Genomic DNA, 23,962 nt, shown 5'->3' on the forward strand with positions numbered 1-23,962 from the left:
TGGTGGACATCAATGGCATGAACATGTGTGGGAGCAGGCCACTGAGTTCGAGGCCAGCCTGGTCTATAGAAGGACTTCCAGGAAGGCCAGGGCTACACAGAGAAACCCTGTCTCAAAAACAAAACAAACAAAAAGTTCTCAAACAACAACAACAACAAAAGCCACAGAGAATCTGTGAGCCAGGTTCAGGCTCCATATAAAAACCCTATTATGAGGACTATGGGGGGCCATGTGAGGCCTACCTTCATCCCATATAAGAATAGGGTGCCATGACTTGATCTCCTAGTAGGTCTCACCTTTTAAAGGTTCGGACAGTTCCCACGTTATCATGCCAGGGACCACACTCCCAACATGTGAGCCTTTGGAGGACCAACTGAAGTCAAACCATAGCAGTAACTGTGACATTTATAAAGTAGGGTCTGTGTGGTAAGGAAAGGAGATAGCAGAGTGTTTAAAAGCTAGGAGGATACTTTCCAGCATCACTTGGGCTACACATTTGCTGAAGATGAGGCAAGGCCAGAGACGATGATGAGTCGTTTGGGCTCAGTAGAAGCGTGAGCAGAAGGATGCAGCGTAAGGATGAAGGCTGCAGGGGAACTAGAGCATCTTGGAAAATGCATCCCACCATGTGAGCATGCACCATCGTTCTAGAGCGCTCTCTGTTGCTGTGGTAAACACCATACCATACGCAACGTGGGGAGGAAAAGAGTTTGTTTCCCTTTCCTTCCAGATCACAGCCCATCACTGAGGAAAGTTAGTCAGGGACTCATAAGAAAGAAATTATGGAGTAACCAAGGCTGCTTCCTGGTTTGCTCCTTAGCTCATTCGGGTTTGCTCATGCTCTGTTAGCCTTCTTCCACAGCCTAGAACCGCCTGCTTACACACTGGACAGAGGGACGGGGCTCTCCTGCATCAACCAACAGTCAAGACCATGCCCCACAGACATAGAGTCTGATCTAGATAGTTCTTCATCTAGGTTCCCTCTTCTTTTAACCAACACAATAATCAAGTGTGGGTGGAAGGGCACTAGTGGGAAGGCCAGAGGACAACCTTTTTCTCAGGGCTCATTCTCTCCTCCCACCATGGATTGTGGTGATCAGACTCAGGCCACCAGTGTTCAGATGTGCAGTGACAGGCTGAGGTGGTTGATGGTTGGCAACAAAGTGTATGGAGATTATGTGTGATCTTTAATTTCTAGGATTGGAAAAATGAATGAGAGTAGATCAGAAAGCCTCCCCGTGAGCTAGATATTTGGAAAAATATGGAAATGAATATGAAAGACCCATTACCACTTGGAAAAGAAAAATCTAATCCCTGGAAACTGGCCTATGTTTCACTAAATAGACGTAGCAAATTACCGTAATATAGGGGACATGCAAGAAAGGTGATTAAGAAATTTGGCCATCTCTCATAGAAATAGTATATTTTATTTCAACAAGAGACTGAGAAGGTTTTTAGTAATAAGAATTTCAAACAGAAACAAGGGTGGTAAATAGACTTTGTGGGCGGTTACTAGTGGTCAGAGCTTGTCAGTAATCGGAGAGAGGGTTTCCTTTCTCTTTCCCTGGCAACATTGTTGCTGTTGGGATTGGAAGGAGCAAACCTGGAGAGTCAGTAATTTTACTGTTGGTACTTTAGTCTGAGGAAGGTGGGATCTCCCACTGTGTGAGTGAGTTGGAGAAGTAAGGATTGGAGAAAGAGCCGCAGCACTTCCTGGCTAGCTCATGCTGACAAAAGCTTTGAAGTCCACAGGTTCTGCCTTTTCTCTGAACGGCCCATTTATCAGCAACTTGGAGAAAAGCCTAGAAGGCACAGGTAGCAAATTGGCCAACAACAGGAAGCTTTCAGTGAGACTGCCATATATTACAGAAAGAAATAAGTTGCCTGTAGGTTGAAAAGATGGGCTAAAGAGAGGAGCTGACATTGAAGGGAGCACATGAGGTGAGAATCCTGACTTGATTACTTGTGGGGGAAGATCTGAAGGTTATCCAGGTTCAAATATCTAATGTATGAAATGCACAGTCATATTGGTGGTAACTTTCCGTTTACAGATAATAAGGTGTAGTAACCACCTCGACTCTGTGACCTTCAGTCACAGACGCAGGATTTGACATGACAGGTGGTTAACGAACTGGAGGACAGCCACCAGAGTGTCACTAGGGTGGCATATAACCTGAAAGTCATGATTCATGAACCGGGTTTATTTTTTTGGTTTGGAAGGCAGGCAACTTGAGGCACACATACGTGCTACCTTTGAATTCTTTAAAAAAAAAATGAAAAATGAGCACACTGTAAAGTTGCTTGATCGTTTAGAGCTGGATCCATGAAATTTAGAAGGAAACTGAACTTGGATCACGACCAGAGCTTCCTAACAGTTATGGTGGCTATTGTTAGTTAGCCTGGGTGACTTTGAAATTCTTTGTGTCCCATCGAGAAGAATTTACTACAGAGGTTAAAACCTAGCTCTCAAGAACTGTACAGCAACAGGTTTGTCCTGCAGCAGCAGTTGGGCTAGGTCCCATGTTTGTAATGCCTGCCATTCATTAGAATCAACTGGGGGTGCTAAGTATGGCCATAGCCTGGTCCCTGCACTGAGAGCCCAGGGTGATTGCCCGGGAAAGGACTGAGAAAATCCCTGGCTGATTCTTCTGCGTAGCATTCAGTGCTGGGAATCGCTGGAGGGAGTCAACTCCAAGGATCCTTTCCACTTCAAAGAAGATAACTGTCATTCATGGGATGTCTTAAACGACTGAATGGCGGAAAGCCTCACCATGGCAGTAAAGTCAGGAAGCACTTGAGCTCAGGAGAGAACAGAGGAGGCTAAAAAGGGCCAGAGGCAAGCAGAGAGAACCCAGAAAAGGTACCCATCTGTTTGACCAACTACTGGAACGAAGCTGTGTTGGCTGGCAGAGAATGAGCTTGACTGAAGATGGGCATGCGGTCCTGGGAACTTTGTTGGGATGTGATTCTTGCATCATTACAGCCAGGACATTGCTGGGGAGACTGAACCCAACATAGCATAAACCCCCTGGGCTCAGAAGCCAGCAGTGCAGGGAGTCTCCCTGTCCTGGTGACTTCCCTTGTAGAGTGAACCTGTGTTGTATAGCTGTCTGCGAGCATTACTCTGGTGTGATGTGGTGCTCCAAGGCGAGACACCATGTTTCCCACAGCTGTTGACGCCAATCCAAGAGCCTTGACTACTGCTTGGACCAGCTCGCTTCTTGTCAGCACGCTGTGTGGGGGGTCACATGCTTCCGAGAATGCCTTTCCACATGGCTCCCTCCCAACCACAGACGAAGCCCCCAAGGTGATTTGAAGCTCTTAACTTTGAAGAGCTTCTTGTACCTCCCCACCCGACACTTCAGCCTTCCTGCCACTTGGATGAACAATGCTTGAAGTGACCTCAGTAAGCTAACTGGCTTCGGGAAAGGGTAACTAACGGCTGCCTTTTAAAAGTAAGCCAGTGATGGCTGAGAAATTACCTAATAAGGAACTGATTTAGAGGCATGCTGCCCTTACAAACCCTCACAATTTCTTCTTCTAAAAGGAGAAGTATGGGAGCGGCTTGGGACTGTTTACAAAAATAGGGCAGAGAATACCCCTCTGAAACCACAGGGAGAAGGCCCATACTGTACTTCAAAACATAAAATGGAAATTTAGCAGTCTTTGTCCACCACACTTCTGTGAGGTATCAGAAGCCCTCCCCACCTACCCCTCTCTATACACCTGTCTCTATCTAGGTTTATGCAGCTCTTTTTAGGTAGTATCTTTCCACATGTATAGAGATACTATACAATACACAGGCATTAACTTGGGGTGGCTCTGATGTACTCTGATCCGGGTGGTTCTCAGAGTATGGTTCCTAGAACAGTGTCACCACCATCACCTGAAAACTTGTCAGAAATGTGGATTCTTTGGCTTCACCTCAGACTTGTTGAATCGGAAACCCTCAGGAGCTGACAGCCACTGCTCTTCCAAGCCTTTAGACGCGCTCGGTGCAGGGTGATGACTGAGACCTGGATTTTAGGACTTCATCCTTAGAGGACTCTTTAGAGAAAGGGTTTTCTAGGGCTTGCCTTCTGACATAGGTCTGAACCTGGCAAACTATGACTGAAGGACCTCCATCCTGATCTCTGAGCTGGGTTAGGGGGAAGAGTTCCCATTTGTTTGATAAAGGAGTTCATGAGACCGAAGATGGGGGAAAGATGGGAAGAGTGGAATTAGAAGAACAAAATGGTGGCCAATCCAGTTATTTCACGTTCCTAGAAAATTAGAACACCAGTATCAAAGTCTCTGCTATTACTAATACAGAGCTAGATGCAGAGGGATTTAACATGGCATGAACTGGTGTTTTAAATATATTGTATTCTATTTCACCTCAGTTCCTAGGTCAAAGCTCTGTGTTGACAGGACAATAGAAATGTTGAATTTAAGAAAGTGATTTGCGGGGCTGGAGAGATGGTTCAGCAGTTTAGAGCACTTGCTCTTCCTCAGGACCTGGATTCTGTTCCCAGAACCCACATGACTGTTCACACTCTTCTTTAATTACAGTTCCAGGGGACCTGATACCCACTGAAGTCCTCTGGGTCAAGGTACATGTGGTACACAGATACACATGCAGGCAAAACACCCATGCACATAAAATAAAAATAAATCTAAAAAAGGAAGTGATTTGGTTGCTACCATTTTAACTAGTTTGAGTTTTTTAGTAAGGAATCACAGAGATTAAAAAATGTTCAAAGAAAGCCATCAGGCATTCTGATCTTGATAGCAGCTGTATCAGTGATGACAGCAACAGGGAACACAGCGGGCGGCTCCAAGCACTGCTGCTGTATGCTTGGCCCTGGGAGAGAGCAGGATAAACAGTCACGATTCTCTAAGCAATGAGGATCAAACTCAGGACCGTGCACATGCCAGACGAGGGCTTTACTTCTGACCTACATCCGGGTCATCCCCTGGACTTGTTTCCATTTCCTCAGTTTCCCATTTCCTTTGACAAGCTATTCCCAGTTGTGGCTGCATATTCAATACCCCAGGGAGTTATTAAAAAATGCCAAAGGCCAGGCCTTAGTCTCAATCTAATTCCATTGTTTTGAGTGGGACCCTAGAGTTGGTGGTGTTCTAAAGTTCTTGCTTGATGGACCTATTGTATATCAGATTGCTTCAGTGATACATCTACCCAGGGGAAAGTATTAGAATAGCCTATTCTCTGTGAAGAAGTTTAGAGTGTTGTATGGGGTTTAGAGACAGACTATCTGAAGAGTGCTCCAGGAGGCAATTTTCAGCTTGGGTCTTGAGGGAAGAGTAGACAACAGTTAAGTAAAGAGGTTGGGAGATGATATTCCAGGCTGAGACAGCACATTGACAAAGACAACTTGGTGATTCAAGGCCTGAGAGGTGACAGTGAAGGATTCGGGGTAATGATGATGAAGGCTAGAGCCTGGGGTGGGTCAAACATAGACCCATGGCTGTATTAAGCACCTTGTTCTGTTTTTATAAGAGCAGTGGGGAGCTATGATGTGTTCTGAGAAATTAATATGTTATGTGGGGACAGACAGACACTTGGGAAGGGTTACTTCATCTGCAATTGGAAATCAGGCTGTTGAGAGGCAAGAATGAGTGCAGGGAATCCATTATGGGCTCGCCCTGGGAGGGGGCTGTGGTTGGAAAAGAAAGCAGCGGAATGATGATGAGGGATCCACAGCATTGACATGGTTGGCAACTAGAACCCCGGGATGTGGCAAAGGACGACGCAGCAGCGTCCACTGAGTGAGCAAGTTGTGGGGCTCTGGAGGTGGGGGGGGCAGGGAGGGATGGGGGAGGGCGGTGCTCTCCTTGGTCTCAGTAGCTGGATGAGGAATGGGATGCTCATGGAGGAGCAGACTTGGTAGGAACAAGCCTGAGTCTTGTGTGAGCACGCTGGGCTTGAGGTGTTCGTGGGGATTCCAAGCTGAAAGGACAAGGGAGGAGACACAAAAGCCAGAATGGATCTGGACTGCAGACAGAGTGTCTCCTGAATGGAGGACCACAGTCAACAGGGCTGCACAGGACTCCACCTCTTTCTATATAAAGCTGCTTCTGTCTTCATATCAACCTATCAAAAAGGGAGGAGTGGCTTTAATTTTTTTAGTATAAAAATTTAGAAAGATTAAGTAACTTGCTGGTAAGAGAAGGGAGAGTTGAGAGTCAGTCCAGCATGTAGTCATACATAGGAGATGGCACATTGCTACCCAAACAGTCTTCAACCAGATGACTGACTGTTCAGAACTGAAGCAGCATTAGCCATGCTTGCCAAGGAGTGACCAGCTACAGGGGCGGTTCCCTCCATCGCACGCATGGCATCGAGTCTATTGTCGGTAATTCATTGAACAACATATCCGGTGGAGTAGATGACTAAGCCTTGGGATCCAGGTTTGGGATTTACTGCTCAAACATCTGACCCCCCTGCATCCAATAAAATGCACAAAGTTTTGGCTTGCATGGCAGCTCACTAAAAATAGAACCTCAGAGTGGAGAAGTTAAAATATATTTGGGATGCTCAAAACAGTCTTTCTCCCTTTTCTATGATAAACATCGCACACTAAAAAAATCCAAATCAGCCTTATCCCTTCATTTATCCTTCTGACAATGGGACACTGATGCTGGCCAGACCCTTTGTTGGGCACTGGGAAGACTCTCAAGGTGTCCAGCCTCCAAAAGAGACTAGTGCTGGTTCAGGGTCACTGTAGCACTGTAGGAGGATACTCTGAGAGGCCAACAAATAAGAGGCTTTTAGAACCATTTACACATAAGCAATTTTCCCAGTCTCAGTATCCTCACTGAGACAGATTTTAAAAAGAGGGGGTGGGGAGAGAATGTTTCAGACAGAAGATGGAGCAGGAATGATTTTTACAAAACACACACACACATATGTGTGTGTGTACATATACACTCCACCATATATATATACATGCATTTATATACATATATTTCACCATCAACAGACACACACACATATATACATTATATATATGCATATATATATTATATATATATATTATATATATGCACATATATATGGAAAAAAGAGCCTAGTTTCAGAGCCTAGCATGTTAAATTTACTTCACTTCTATAACTAGATGGTCAGAATAGCCTTAAAATTATTATTAAGGAATCTGGATTTAGCAAGGTGTGATGACTCATGTTTTCAGTCCAACAATTAGGAGGCAGAGAGATGGCCCTTGGTGAATTCCAGTCCAACCTGGTCTGCATAGTGAGTTCCAGGACTACAGGTGAGACTCTGTCTCAGCAAAACAAAGTTTGGATTTTATTTTGAAGCTTTGCAGTTTTAAATTGCCATGATGGCTTCAAAAAAAAAAAAAAAAGAAAAGAAAAGAAAAGAAAAAAATGATGATTTGGAAAAGGAATTGCACTGAACTGGAAGAGCCTCTATAGAAGCGGCTGTAGTAATTCACAGAAGAAATGAAAACATGGTTTTAAGAAATATTTAGTGAGCAAAATTAAAAAAAAAGAATTGGAGGTTTGAGGAAAAAGATGGACGCTAAAAATATATAGGTGTAATAGATGTTAATGACTACATTCTGTAAGAAAGATTAATAAGTTAGAGAGGAGGAAGCTACATTCAGACATTCAAGCTTGCCTGTAGAACACCGAGGCATATATGTGTGTTTGGGTGGTGGTGGTGGTGGTGGTGGTATTATGAATCCACAGCTCAGGAAACTAGCCTGGCCTAGTAGACCAGGGGTCAAGGCCATTGAAACTAGGAAGTTGTAATCATTGACATCAAGTTACCCATAGAGATTGAATAAGCCATCACCACTCAGTCTGGGTCATGTTTATACAATGGGATGAACCAGGGTCCCAGCATGGAATTCTGTAGGACTGCCATTAATGGGTATCAAACAGAGAACCAGCAAGCAGAGACTGGAGAAGTAGGAGGCTTGTCAGAATAGTCTGGTATCATGGAAGCCCGCTAAGAAAAAAAAGTTTAAGTATAAAGAGTCAATGGTATCAAATTCTACCGGAAGTTTAAGTGCTGAAATGTACCCACTGAATTTGGCAACACAAGCTAGTGGGTGATATCTGTGTGAGTAACTTGGATGTGAATAGAAGTGGATGAAGTGAGCTGACCGCGTCTGTAGGAAAATGGAGTTTAGGAATGCATAGTCTGAAGAGGTAAAACAAAAGCCCCAGTCATCAGAGGAGTTGGAGTTATAAGCACTGCCAGTGTTTGGAGCAGCACCATATAAAGCTCGGAGGGGCAGCCACCCCACCCGACTCAGTCCTGGGAGAATGGGAAAGGGTGGGGTCCAGTTCTGCCTTTGACATCCAAGTATTGTCTTTGCTCACTGTCCCAGCCTTAAGGGTGGCACTCCCAATTTGTCATCCCAAAGGTCAGTTCTAGGTAACAGCTATTCCCAGAAGGTGCAATAAAATTCTCCTCTTCTATTCATGCATGCTTCTTATAGTTGTTGACCCCTTAGGAGTCTCTATAAAGAATCCCAACTATTTTGGCATTCATTTCTGAGTATCAGAATCTGTGATTCCCTCAGACGTGGTATCTTGAGTCTTTGCTAAGGTGGAGACTCATTTCCTTTCACTGAGAACATTATCTTAGTTCCAAAGGAAAGAATAAAGGAGAAATCACTTTTGTGTCTGTTGGCCCTCCCAAGTGGACTTCCTGGTCTGGCACCCTTCCTACGTCTGTGAGCCTACGTAAATGAAGACACAGGCACGCCAGCGTGAGCAAGAAGCACAGAGGTCGAGCTCCCTGTCATTCATGTCATCCCTGTGCTGTCATTTCCTGGCCTTGGGGTTTTAGAGGGACAGACCATCTGCTGCCCTTTGGGAACAGACAGAAAGAGAATTCCCTGAAACCTACATTTGAAAGACAGCCATATAAGTTGTAGTGACCATTTTATTATTAACAATGGCCAACTCAGTATCAGCTTTATAGAACAATTGATGTGGTCAGGGACGGAGAGGAGACTCAGCAGTTAAAGCACTGCTGCTCTTCCAGAGGATTTAGGTTTGATTCTCAGCATCCTCACGGCAGCTCCCTCAGGCCATCCATGTTGGAGATGCACTGACAGGCCCTTTTCATTCCACACCGTTGGCTCCATCCCTATCATGTTCATACACTGCTTTCCTTATCTAGGGTATAGAGAGCAGCCGTAGGGTACCACTTTCTTAGTTATAGTCTAGAGTAGATAAAGACTCCAAGACATAAGACTGATCACATCTCCTCTTCTTAGGTGTGGGCAAATGTGGCAGAAGACATTCTCATCTGTTCTATTGGTTTGTTAACTGTTGCTTTCAGGGGACATTTCTCGGGGTCCAGAGTGTAACTCAGTTGGTAGACTGCTTGCCTAGCATGCCCTGGGCTCAGATCTCAAAACTTCCTTAAGTGGGTGTGGTGGTAGAGGCTTGTCATCCCAGCAAGGGAGATGGAAGTAGGATAATCAGAAATTCAGTGTCATTCTTAACTACATACGGGGTTTAAGGCCAGCCTGGCTTAGAGATTCTGTTTCAACAAAACAAAACAAAACAAAACAAAACAAAACAAAACAAAACAAAACAAAACAAGATGACTATCAAGGAGAGAACATACCTGGTATCTCAGGTCCAGGAATTAAGGTCCAGGAACCTTCTTCTAACCCCTTTGCCTTCCTTTCAACAAAATGGATACAGAAAATATACTCCAAAAAAATAAGGAACCCTTATATCATCCTTCTGAGTTATCAGTTATAGCTATCACACTCTTGAAAGGAAGGTAATTCTAACCGATACAGCTTGGAGCTCTTGCTTACCTAATTGCTCTGGTGCTCTGGCCGAAGCGTGAAAAGTCGGCTGCTTAAATATGCTCGCCCGTGATGAAATCACCAAGTACAGCCGGAAGCCTCACCATGCCTTCCTAGAGGATCATTCCTTTTTAACTCTGATTCTCAACACCAACGATGCCTAAAGGGACAGTACTGATGCCCTCTTAAACCTTGGAATCCATCCAAAATAAGGTCTGACAGTTCTGCCTGATGGTATAGAAAGCATGGCATTGTTCTGGAAAGCCTGGATGAATGAGAATCAGATGTGGCTGCTTGGATTAATTGGACTGTCCAGTGGCTGGTAGGACAATAGAGTAGGCAGTCAGCAAAGTCCACAGCAGACCACTAAAGCACAGCTCCCCGTTTAGCCATTGATCAACTGCCTTGCTCATTGCCACGTGACTCACACTGGCAACCCGCTGGACTTTCCTCATTATTTCAAAACCTTTGGATTTTTCAGAAATTTCTATTAAGAGTTTTAAATTGCTTAGGTAATTAAGGACGGAGAGAAAAGGATGGAGGGAAATAAGAAAGAGAAAGGCATGTATAAGCATTGGTTGGACCGTGTAGAAAGGAGACGATGAGGTCAGAGACTGCCATCCTCAGATGAGCCTTCTTGCACAGGTAAGCCTTGACTAGGTATCTTGGAGATTGGATTTCAGAAAAGGGATGGCTTATTCTACCTGGATTGAGTGTTCAGTCTGTTTGTTTTGGATCCCTGTGTACCTTGTGGGAGCCTGGTGTGGGCTGGATGGACAGCCCCCAGGGACAGCCCTGGGTATTGGGTTGTTAGTGAGTTTACCTGGTAGATGTTTTATATGCACTGTTACAGATGTTTTCTAGGAGAACCATGTGCCTGGTTTCTGTCAGGCTCAGCTCAGTGGATTTTACTTCATACCTTTCTGCTGTAGCAAATTATAGCCACGTGTATAACCATATGCTGAATCCTATAAGCCCCTTTAGTGAATGGTCAAACCTGGGGTGTTCTTGGGAACCCTGGCACATTCCCACTTACAACTCCAGGACCATTTCCCAAGAGCTACTCCTGGCAGTGGCTAGCCTTGTATACCTGTCCAGAGACGTGCATGTTTTACCAAATAAAAACAGTGCCTTTACCGTTCCCTTTTATCCTCCATATGATGAAGATATCCTCCATATAATGAAGATAGCTTGTGTTGAGATTCATAGGTATAATTCAGTCTGTTCATGTCTGCATGGTTTTATGATATCTATCTATCTCTATCTATCTATCTATCTATCTATCTATCTATCTATCTATCTATCTATCTATCATAGAATTTATATGGCCAGAACCAGATGATAGACCTATAGTTGTTTTCAGCCTGTTATACTGAACACCCTATCCTTGTACCTTTTCAGGTCCTCAAGAGTATTTTGAGAGGTTAAATTTCTACACTAAACTTCTTTGATAGATAGGATCTATTGCAAGCATCAGAACTGGCAGATTTTGACTTCCATTAATGTATAAGAAGTGTCCTTGTTTATATAATCCACACCCCGCCCCTGATTTTCTTTGTTTGTTTTGAGACAAAGTCTCACTCTTTAGCTATAGCTGGCCTGAAACTTGTTATATAGAGCAGGTTAACCTCAGCCTTGGAGTGGTCTTTCTGCCTCTGCCATAGGTGTTGGGATTATACCATTGTGCTCAAATTCCATCATTTTCCATGTAGTTTCTTTACTGAACTTTTACTTTTAGATGTGCAGCTGTATGGATTTTGAAAAATGTGTATATGGTCATCTAGCCATCCCCACAGTCAGGATAAGAATACTGCTGTCATCTCCAAAAGTCCTTTGTAGATCCTCCTCATCAGCCTATGACCCCTGTGCACGGATTCGTGCTCCTAATATTGCCTTTTTGATAACAGAGTAAAGTCATTCAGTTTGTGGCCTCTTGAGTCTGGCTTCTTTCACTTTGCACAGTGCTTGTGAGATGTGTCTATGCTATCGCACCTACCCCTAGTGTACTCCTTTTGTATTGCTGAGAATAATGCCATTGTAAAATTGTAAAACAATTTGTATACAGTCACCAGCTGGCAGACATTTGGATTACTTATTTATTTGTTATTAATAAAGCTGTTAGACATATTTAGATACTGGTTTTTGCATGGACATCCTCTGCACATTTTGGGCTAAACGCCTGAGAGTATAACTGCCTAGTCATAATTCTAATTCATTTCTATGTTGCAAATATGCATTTCCTTTTCTTTAAATTACCTATTCGTGTTCTTTTTTTTAAACTTCTTTTATTAGGTGGGTTGATGATTTTCTTAATTAGTTTAATGACTAATATACTAGGAAATAAACTATTTGATTGTGTCAAAAACATTTGCCCTGATTTATCACTTTAAATTTTTTACAGTGTATTTTTTCCACATTAATATTTTTGTGCAGGCTCTGAGTTTGCATCTCATGGCTACAAAAAGTGAGGCAATAAGATAAAAGAATTTACACACATAAGATAGACGTTCATGCAAGTTCTGCTGTTACCTAACCAGTATAGTCTTTCCTAGTCAATCTCTCAATCTCTCTCTCTCTCTCTCTCTCTCCCCCCTGTTGGCAAATAACCACAGCTTTGTTGACATTTGCAGCTGCTTCTGGGAAAGAGTTGAGTCCCCAGAGCACAATTGTTTGATTTCAGATGTGGAGAAGATTTCGTTTAGTAGAGAAGCAATGTGCAGAGATTGTTATGCCTTCTGGCCAGGACACAGGGAATTCCAGTGTGCAAACTCAGTGACATCACTTTGCTGGAAACAGCCCTACTCCCTGCCAACTCTACCCTTAAACATGGGGATTCCATGCTAATCACAAAGGCCTTTTATGTTCAGTGCAATCTGTGGGCAAATGGATTCAGGGGAAGCCAGAAGGAGAGTGGGTGGCGTGGTGGGAGGAAGTGAGAAAAAGAGCGAGGAAATGGAACGCCTTTGCTTCCTTGCTTCCCCCACAGAACTTTGTCTGGTTTTTGTAGTCGTTTGCAGTTTTGGAGTCAGGTGCACAGAGTCAGTGACAGTGGCTAAGTGGAGAAGAACACACCATGTAGGAGTGGGCAGATTAGAGTCGGCTGAGCCTGCTTTGCAGTAAGACTTTGTTCTGCACCCCACGCTCCACCCCACTGTCTGGTTGTCCCTAGATGGCCTCCCCAGCCAGAGCTGATACTCAGAGCATCTGCCATACTAGGTTGAGATAAATACACTTCTCTTCCAACTAAAGAACTGGTGAGTGAGAAGAATCAGATAATTAGAACTCAATCATAGACTGGTGGTTCCTTCTCTGAGGGTCCAAGAGATCAGTAGGCTTCAACCCTGCAAAGCACCCCACACAGTTAATTCCTCAGTGTCTCTGTATCTCCTTTGCTGTCCTCATTGGCATACTTGCCCCTTTCTGTATATTCTCTCTCTCTCTCTCTCCTCTCTCTCTCTCTGTCCTCTCTCTCTGTCCTCTCTCTCTCTCTCTCTCCTCTCTCTCTCTGTCCTCTCTCTCTGTCCTCTCTCTCTCTCTCTCTCTCTGTCCTCTCTCTCTGTTCTCTCTGTCCTCTCTCCTCTCTCTCTCTCCTCTCTCTTTCTCTCTCTCTCTCTCTCTCTCTCTCTCTCTGTCCTCTCTCTCTGTTCTCTCTCTCNTCTCTCTCTCTCTCTCTCTCTCTCTCTCTCTCTCTGTCCTCTCTCTCTGTTCTCTCTCTCTCTCTGTCCTCTCTCTCTCTCTCTGTCCTCTCTCTCTGTCCTCTCTCTCTCTCTGTCCTCGCTCTCTGTCCTCTCTCTCTGTTCTCTCTGTTCTCTCTCTCTCTCTCTCTCTCCACCCCCTCCCCCATCTCCCAGCTCACCCTCGTCTTGCTTTCTTTCCCTATTCTCCTGCCTTCTGTCTTTAACCAGCTGATCAGCGCTAAGCCCCTAAAGTTCATTTTCAGAGGAATCTGTATGCCTTCATGAAGCAAATCTTAGGCAGGAAACCCCACCAAGTTAACTGCTTCATCCTCGAACCCAGTGTGTATTGGTTGACTGAATGAAACTTGGGAACCAAGACTGGATGAAGCTGTGTAATGCCTGTCGCTTTCTGGTGCAGGAAGGCTGTTGGAAGCATTGGAGTGGAGTCAGAAGATTCAGGCCAGATTCCTATTCTGCCTTCTATAACATGTATGACGAAGCAGGTTCCCAGATAGTCTTGCTAATCACAGTCTCTGCCACTGACCTGTAAGCTTCCCATTGTCTGGATCGAGGATGCCGCAGTAGTGAAAGGCAGACCATTGGAGCTCTTGTCAGAGCTGTCTAGACAGTTCTCCCATCATTGCTGGTGCCAGCTACTTCCATTCCCGAATGATAGAATTTGCTACTCTATATGACATGATGTCTCAAATACTGTAGAGGGTGTTAGACATAGGATCTCTCACTGAACCCAGAGCTCACCAGTTCAGCAAATTTGCTGTCCAGCAAACTTCAGAGATTCTCCTGTATCCACACACCCCAATCCCCCATGGTAGTTATCCATGGGAACCACTACACTGTGCTTAGCTTTCACGTGGGTGCTCCTGGAGATCTAAACTCAGGACCTCATGGTTGCACAGCAAATACAAAGGATTCAAGGCCACCCTTAAGTTCTACGTAGTGTGTTCCATGATAGCCAGAGCTACATAGACCCTGTCTCAAAAAGAAAAGAATATAAAGACAAACAGGCCAATGATTGATGTAATAATCAGATGCCATTAGAGAAAATCCTGAAGTGTGGTGGGCAAATACACAGGAGAAAAGGCAATGTGAAGAGTTAGACAGGAATCTGAGTGATGCATCTGCAGGCCAAAGGTGCCAAGAGTCCCGAGGAAGTGGAGAAATCAGAGAAGCATCTCCAGGGCCGTTGAGGGGACTAAGACCCTGACAACACCCCGATTTTAGACTCTGTCCTTAAAACTGTAAGAACTTTTTGTTGTTTTAAGTCAAGCTTGTGGTCATTTGTTGGGGCAGACTTAGGAAATGTATCGGATTATTATCTACCAGTTAATAAAAATATATCTTCTTACAGGATTAAGTGAATTAGTTTAAGGTAAAGAGTTAAGACCCATATCTGGACCTCAGAGTTCTTTTTTTGTTTTATTTATTTATTTATTTATTTATTTATTTATTTATTTATTTAATGTATATGAGTGCTCTATCTGCATAAAGGGCCTGCATACCAGAAGGTGGCATCTCATTACATATAGTTGTGAGCCGCCATGTGATTTCTGGGAATTTAACTCAGGACCTTTGGGAAGAATAGCCAGTGCTTTTAACTGCTGAGCCATCTCTCCAGCCCTAACCTCAGGGTTTTTAAGTGTAGGCTGTATTGTGAGCTCACTGCACTTTACCTAGCAACCACATGAAGCCGGTGCCCTATCACTGCCCATATTGCACACGAGGAACTAGAAGCTCAGAAGAGCCACATGGGCAAGCACTAGCCTGAGTGTCTCTCTAGACTGTGGAGTTGGTTTCTTGCTGGTGAATTCTGGTGACTTTAACTCCAGCTCCTCCCAAGGATTTGGTCTTCGTGAGGTGCAGAAGACGTTAAGACTTTCTTAGCATGGTTTTTACTCCTGGATGTACCTGACTTTTTGAAACAAGCTGAATCTGATAGATCCTGGTCTGTCCACACTTGGCTGTGTAGTTGACCTATGATCTACTGAGATAGGCTTATACACTTACCGAGACAGAAAGCAGGAAAATGTGTCCTACATGACTATATCCATACAATATATCCTCAAGCTCCAGGGGCGTCAGTGACCCTGGATGACTCTATGTTTACATCTAAACTACTGAGAATAAATCACACCAGTTACTCTGGAATCAGTCATATCTTTCAGGCCCCATGGACCTTCAAGATCTAGTGAGCAAAGCTGCTCGTTACCCCTCTGCTGCCTCTGCCCTTTCTCCTCTCATCGCTCTTCCTTCCACACTGCCCTCCTGTCCAGGCACTGGCCTACCTCAGAGGTATTTCATACACAGCTCAGTTGCCACCTGTGTTCCTGCCTCAGAGGTGTGCGTGTTGTCTCGTGGTCCTTTCATTCACTCAGGCTCATCCAAAGGCCGTCCTAGGTTGACCCATATCTCTCTTTGTATCTTTATAGCACTTATAATTACATAATTACCTTCCAAATATTACTGTTTGGTCCTTTTTTTTTCTTCCAAACTAGAATATAAGCTTCATGAATGTGAACCATTTATGTGTTATATTCACTGCTATAGCTCAAAGCTACAGGCAAGTCTGGCTGCATAGTGCAATGTGTTCAGTAATTATTGAACACAGAATCGAAAGGCTGTCAAGGCACAGCCTCCAGTTCAACAGCTGTTGAACTTGAACAAAAATGGTGTAGCTAAAAGTGGCACATGAGAACAGAGGCCTGCTGGGCCCAACGAGTTGGGTCAGCAGGGAAAGACACCTGCAACCAAACCCAAAGACCAGAGTTCAATCCCTAGGGCCTACATAAGGAAGTGACGTATGCAAGTTGTTCTCTGACCTCCACACATGTGCCATGGCACTTGTACACTCATAAACACACATATATATACACACACATACACGCACTCACACAGATACAAACACAGACACACAGAGACACACAGATACAAACAGATACATACACATAGACACACACACATACATAAACACATACAGACATACACACATACTAAACAAATGTGATTTAAAAACAAAAAAAAAATTAAAGATGGAAAAAAGGTTTGGAGAGGAGCTTAACCTCCACGTGAGTCTGATATTGAGGCTACAAGAAAAAAGACTTGGTGAAGAATGAGGAGACTCCAATTCGCATATGAAGGAAATGTTACATTGAAAAAAGATCTTAGAATCCAAAATTCACTCATTAATTCACCAAGGGACACATCTATGAACAGCCAGAATAGTTTCAGCCCTCAGGGAGTACATACCACTGAGAGCGACAAGAATATCAGTCATTCTGGTCTTGGCCATCGTGGGCAGCAGAAAGTTCAGTTAGATTCTTGATCAGGAGGAGCTTGGGTTATAGACGATCCCTAGAGTCACCCAAAGCAAAGGTGGATTCTGACAGGGAAGGGAGGGAGTCAGGAAGTATGGGGGTCTCTGGAAAGGGCTTGTGAATCAGATGCCAGATGGAGGTGTCAGGAAGTGGCTGTATCCAAGGGACCTGGTACAAAGTCTGCAAGCATGACTGTGGCCTACGTGTGTGTCTTCTGACAGACAGCCAGGATAGTGACAGAGACAGTGAGGAGGCTCTGGTTCAGGAGGGAGGGACCAAGACCTCGGTGAGCATGCTGTCCCTGGCTGGAAACACAGGCCACCTCCGTGTGTCTGTCTCTTGTCTGTGCTTGCCCACGGGCGCTGCTTCCTCCCATTGACAAGCCCGGGTTACCCCAGATGTGGCCCCCAGGACATAGGAAGCAGTTCCCGTAGTTGCTTGGGATCCACAGAGGAAACTTTTGGTCACCTTTGCCAGAGCCCCACCACATCTGTCAACATGAAAAAGCTTTTTATCAATAGGAAAAAACATTTGAAAGATTATATATTTGTTATCATGTAACAGAGACCCTAAGATTTCTCTTTACAGTGGCATTTTGATTAACTATGATTTTTTTTTTTTTTTTTTTTTTTTTACTAAATAAGGTTCTAACTGGGCAACTCTCTGGCTATCACTGTAAGAATTGAAGTAGAGATTTTTGCATTTTTTTTCCTGTAGCCTATTGTTTTGACATTAGTCCATATTTTGCTAAAATTTGGCTTCTTTCAGCTCTTTCTGTAAAATGAAGGTGGAAGTTATTACTTGGGACTTGGCTCTCTCGTATTAAACAGAAAACCTGTTTCTCTGTCACATGAAAGGAAAAAAAAATGTGAAGAAGGTGCAGCTTTGAATTTTCCAGTATAATCAATTCCAAGAAAAAAAAAAGCAAATGCTGGAATATCCAACCCCAATAAGTCCATATAAAAACCACACCATCCAATTATTATGATTATAATCTATAAGTCTAGACTGGGCAGATGTAGCACTATACTAACTGATTCTCTAGCTATAAGACTTCTTGCTACTTGCAGTTTCTCCTGGCTATGTGGTTCTGCTTCATAATGGCTTTTTCCTCCTGTTCTATCCTCTCTCTTTCCCTCCTCTTTCTCTCTCTCCACCTGTCCTGCCTCTCAAAGGCTTCCAGTCTCACCTTTCCTTTCTACTGCCCAATCACAGGCTCTAGCCTTTACTGAGCAGCTAAAATGGGAAGAAGATTCACATGAGATCACCTGAGTATGTGACCTACTGCTTCTTGGCAACCCCTCTTGAGGTAGCAGAATTAACATCAGAATACAAACAGCATCAGGACAACCCACAACAGCAACACTTTGTGCTTGGATAATCTTGGTTAAAAAAAATCATTCCTTGGACTTTTACAAAGTACCATGTTATGGGCTGGGACATAGCTCAGTTGGTAGAGTGCTTGCCTAGCATGTATAAGGCCCTGGGTCTGGTCCCTAGAACCATAACCTGTATACAACCTGTAAATGTCACATGCTTATAAACCTAACTCTCAGACCATCACAAGAGAATGGCCAGAAGTTCAAGGGCATCCTCAACTACACAGCAAGTTCAAGGCCAGCATGGGCTACAGGAGACCATGTCTCAAAAACAAAAAGCAAAAAACAAAAAACAAAAAACAAAAAACAAAAAACAAAAAAAAACCCAACCCTCATAAAAATAAATACCACTTTATGTTGAGTGATGGAAACTGCCTCTCTGTTACCCATGAGTCGGGTGAGGCTTTCTAAGCAGAAGAGAGTCGGTGTCAATTTTCATAATAAACCTGACTGTTTTAGTAAAACCGGATCTGAAAGATCTAGCCAATGGCGAGAGTGGTTCCCAAACCCTTTTCACTCTTGGAGACTTCCACATGCTGAGCAGGGAGGGGCACCCTGCAGCCTGTGCTTCCCCTTTCTGCCAGCCTGGCCCTCCACAGCTAGCACCACTTCCTGTGAAGTGTCTGGTTTCCTGCCTGCCAGCAGGGCTTTTGAGAAGTCTGTGAGAGACGCAGTTCTGTTTACTCCTATCTGGGTAATCATATGAAAACCTAACAGCCATACTTTTGGTAGTAAAGAATTTTAAAGTTACATGTAGAACATTTATATATTTAAGTTCTCTAGCTTATCTTTGATAAGAAGTAAAATATGGCGAGGGGCTTGAATATGTGGTAGAAACATGGCTATTATTACAAGGGCTGCTCAACTGTGGGAAGCAGGCCACCTGTTCAGGGATGATGGGGATTAGCAAATATTTGCATAGGAGAAGGAAAAAAGAAAACCAAAGTCACATTATGGTAGCTACCACCTTGGGGCTTCTGCAGTCCCCATGCCTTCCTTCTGGAATGTTCCATTCCCCCTCACAGCTAGTGTTTCGCCATCACCCGGTTCTTAGAAGCATCAGGGAAGTCTTCTTAACCTGTGATCGAATACTACCGACCTCAAGCCCAGTGCTGCAGCAATCAATGGACCAGAGTCCTTGGCTTTAGTTTCTTCTTAGTGTTTTCATGATGGAAATCATTTACTCATGTAATCTCTGTTTTGGCTTCCCCCTCCCCTCCCCTCCCCTTCTCTCCCCTCCCCTCCTCTCTCTCCTCAGTGAATGGCTGGCTAATTCCAAAGAGCAGAGATGGTGTTAATCTTTTCCATTGTAGTAGTTTAGATGCTGAGAATAATGCCTGCATAGATGCCAAAGGAAAAATGAGTCGGCAAAAATTGTCATTCGTGGAGAAGAAATAACTAGATGGGTGTCCTTTTTCAGCAGCCTCAGGAATGGAAAAATACAGCATTTAAAATTCTATTGCTAATGACATAGCTACGAAATGTTACCGATCCACATTATAACCAATCATGCAGAGTCCATACTTGGTAGCACAGTTTCAGTTTCACGGCTTTGGAACTGAGGGAGGGGGACCACTCACAGAGATGTCTGTCCTGACTCCCAGACTGGAGAGTTCTGGCATTTTGACATTCCTTCTTCCATAGCAGCTGTACCTGGATGTTTAAGCGCCAGGTAACTAATATCCGGGCATCGAGTCAAAGGATAATCCTATGGGAAGATGAGCTGCGGGTTGGTCAATTTGGCATCTCAAAGTGACCCCGAGGACTCAGGATCCCCCATCTCTCAGCTGCCATAGGTGTCTGACATTTCATCCAGGCAGGACAGTGACAAGAGAGAGTGTTTCCACTTTTTCACTAGTCTTGTGCAAGCAGACATCAGGTTGTAAGGGGCCATCGTTAGGTAGCCATCCATCATAGAAACATTTTCTCACTGGGACGTGAGATCACACAAACTGAGCAGGTCCAGCCCTTAGCTTGGGGGAGGCAGGTCTCTTCATAGAAGTGCTATGGCCTTCACTTGCCCTTCCTTCTTGGGAAGTAAGAGATAATGCATTATTAGCATTTTGTCCTGGGTTTTGTACGTTTGGCTTGATGGATGGAGACTACTTGAGAACTCTGGGGCTCCGTGCAGACCAGGCAGCCATGTTATGGGTGGCAGACTTTTGGGAAAAGTCCAAGTTTCTGCTCAAGACCATAAGGTAGACTTCCCATGTTAGCGCCTAGCCTGCTGCTGCTGACAAAGAAATGGGAGAGTGGGGACACTTGGGCCACTCTCTCCTCTCCCTTGATCTCACTCTGTCCTCAGAGAAGTGTAAAAAGGATAGAGAACCTATCTCATTTTCAGACCATTCAGTGTTATGTGCCCTGGAAGCCTAAAAAAGAGTCTGAAGCTCGTTTGAGAAGTTGACTGAAGTACAAGCTGTGCTATCAAGATGGATGGACTGATGGAACCTTCCAGGCCCTATTCCCGGGTCTCTGGATGATCTATTTAAGTCCAGTTGAAGTAGCTTTATGTAATTCTTCTAGTGGAGCTTTTAAAATGTTCTTTGTCATATAAGACGAAAACCAGAATAGATTAGCTAATAAATAGACTGACAGCCAAAAGTATTCAGAACTCCTCAGGATTAAGGTGACTGTCGGTTAAGGTGGTTGTCAGTTTTCCATATGAGGGCGTTAGGACACAAAAGTTATATCAAGCCGGAAAATGTTATTCTGTGGTGGGATCTGATGTGTGATGTTTTTAGCAAATTAAATGCTCTGTGTATATTTTTAAAATGCACAGGTCTATCTGTCTTTTGTTAGTTGTTTCTTGTCTTTTGATTGACACATCTGATCTACTAGCTAAGACACCCATGTGATTCTCCTCCTCATTCTGCTCATGTAAGTGGTTTGCCCATTGTTCTTTGCACACCGCCAACTTGACCTTGGTCTTCATGATACAGACAAACCTTTTTAATTCTTAAATGATCTCCAATGACTTTCAAGTATCTTGTGGCTACAGATTGGCTTCTCATTAGCATCTCTGGTGTTTCTGGATAGCCATCATAAAACCAGACAAAAATCATTGTTTGCTGATTTCTTGTTCATGTTTTGTTTTTGACTTTAGATTCTAAGGTGAAGAGATTTTGCTCCAAAAATATTCTGATCACCCTTGGTTTCACCTCTATCTTGGCTGTGATAGCTCTGATTGCTGTGGGACTGACCCAGAACAAACCTTTGCCAGAAAACGTGAAGGCAAGTAAAATCACAAACATTTGCAATACCGCTATTACTTTGTTTTATCTTTTAATTTAAAAAATGTGATACAGAAATCTATATATATAACTATATAAATAAAATAAATATATAAATAATATAAGTAAAATTTAAAAACATATATTTTACACTTAAACTGAAAAGGCAGTAAATATATCTATACGGGGCCCACCTCACATAAGGTAGGCACACTGGTACATATGTCATGTGGGCAGTGACAGATACAGAAGGTGACATGACTGGGAGGTCCTAGAACACACATTTTGAAGTATATTCTGCTTGCTGAGAAGATGGTGCCCTGTGAGCCTGGAAAATCAGACGCATGCCCTGTTTCCGAAACTGCCGCCACCCACCCCGCATCACTTGCTGTGTAGAAAAGGCGTGGGTGTTCCGTTGGCCTCTGTTTGTCACACAAATTCATTCCAGTTGTGCTGTGTACAGCGGCCACTTTGTCAGGACAGAAACTGGCTGGCGCCAGCTCAGTGATGGTGGTCTCCTTGCCTCTTAGTGTTTAATGGCATTGGCTCTCTGGCAAGACTTCACTCGCACTGAAGCCTCATGACATCTTGGTTTTGCTATTTGTTTACCAGCCCCAGAAGCAAGTGATCGCCTTCTTGAGTGACCTTTTTGCATGTCTAGTATTGCATCACTGGGGAGAAGGGCCACTGAGGAGGCACACTCGAGCTCTGTGTCCCCAGTGTCTGCTGTGGTCAGGGCTGGCTCCTTCACGTCCAGTGGTCTGCAAGTTTACTGGCAGGGCTTCTGTTTTGTTGTGTTGTTTGGTAAAAGAGAGCCAGGTCTTTGACACTCATTAAATAAAAGTATCTCAAGAGCAGCTACTACCATTGAAGTGGATGCAGGAGTATTGCTGATTTATTTTGCACAAAGATAGTTTTACAACAAAAAGCTGACCATTTGTTAAAGTTACCAATTTCGGTAAAATTTCTATCACATATTGGGAATGAAACATTGCACAGTACAGAGAGATGACCACCACTGGAGAGCGTCTATTGCTGCTTTCGAGTGTACTCTCAGAAGACATCTCTGAAATGGTTCAAACCTTAGCTGAATGAATATGGTGTACAAGACAACGTATTATAAAATCTAAAATAAGAAACAAGAACAGGACCATTTCTATTGTGTGTGACTCACTACAGCCTACTAGACTATGTTAAGAAGTTTATTGGTAGGAAGCACAGTTGGCCTCTAGAATCTTTGGGGGATTGGTTCTAGGACACCCACCTTGAATATCCAAATCTGTGGCTGGCTAGTCAAGCCTTTTATGGTACCCAATGGGTACCATTTCCATATAACCTATTTCAGGCTCTGAGATATAATTCCTGTATGTTTTAAACCATCTCTAGATTTCCCATGAAGCCCAGTATAATATAAAGTCTATGCAAATAGTTGCCGTGCTGTACTTACTGTTTAGGGAGCAGTGGCAAGAAGAAATTGTACAGGTGTCACATGAAGGGATTTTAGAAAATGTATTCACTCTCCATTTGCATATTTTGCTCTGCCATCTGCCATGTTTGGTTCTGCCATTCTCCATGAATGGAGAGCCCACAGACCTGCAGAGGATTGTATTCTCTTCTCAAATAACCTTAGAAAAGACAGCCCCCCATTCAACTATTTGTCCATGGACTCTTTGTCTTATGAAGATGAGCTAGCATTGCTTTATTTCTGCTTGCCGTGGTTTGGGTTCAGCCTTGCTGAGGAGGTGGTGGCTCCATGCCTGGAGCGCATCTGGTGTACCACAGGGAGAGCACTTTATCGTGCTCGCGCACTTACTTGGATATTCCGTTCTAAACAGATGGAAGACAGGGACTGGGATTCGCTTGTCTTTGCATACATTTTATGTACTCATTCATTTAATAGGTAACCGTTGAACATTTACTCTGAGGGTCTGGAGATGTACCAGTGAGCAGCACTGGGAAAGTATATGCATTTCTGCGGGGGGGGCGGGGGGGGGGCAGATGATCACAGTGCAAGTGTTAGCTCGCAGCCAGCCTGACCCCGACCTGAGAGCAGACGCTATAGGTGTGTGCTGACTCAGCAAAGCAAACAGGATCTCAACAGAAAGGACTGCACCCTTCTTGGAAACAGGCTTGTCAATGTAGGAGGCAGACGACCATCCCAGGACCCTCCAGACATCCTGTTTACCCTCAGTGTGAATGTTCAGAACGAAGGCTCAAGAATCTATCTTCAACAGCTATCCTAAGGCATTCTCTTGCCGCGGAGGTCGGAGAATGACCGAGTATCAGTACTAGGTGGAATGCCGCGGAGGTCGGAGAATGACCGAGTATCAGTACTAGGTGGTCACTTTTAGATCAGCAGTCCATGCTTCTGAAGACAAAGGCTTCGGTGGAGTGGACAAGCAGTAGCGATGGACAGGCAGTAGCGATGGACAGGCAGTAGCGATGGACAGGCAGTAGCGATGGACAGGCAGTAGTGATGGACAGGCAGTAGCGATGGACAGGCAGTAGTGATGGACAAGCAGTAGTGATGGACAAGCAGTA

General features: G+C 44.0%; 1 protein-coding gene across 2 annotated transcripts in view; it reads left to right on the forward strand.

Annotated features, from left to right (window-relative positions):
* The window catches only part of Entpd1 (ectonucleoside triphosphate diphosphohydrolase 1), a 128,880-nt gene that overhangs the window by 76,000 nt on the left and 28,918 nt on the right, over positions 1–23,962 (forward strand). For both annotated transcript variants that reach the window (XM_021151676.2, XM_029472705.1), the window contains exon 2: positions 21,295–21,422. In XM_021151676.2, coding sequence (XP_021007335.1) covers positions 21,295–21,422 — 128 coding nt within the window. The remainder of the gene's footprint in view (positions 1–21,294; positions 21,423–23,962) is intronic.

This window comes from Mus caroli, chromosome 19 (genome assembly GCF_900094665.2).
Source record: "Mus caroli chromosome 19, CAROLI_EIJ_v1.1, whole genome shotgun sequence".
Classification (NCBI taxonomy): Eukaryota; Metazoa; Chordata; class Mammalia; order Rodentia; family Muridae; genus Mus; species Mus caroli.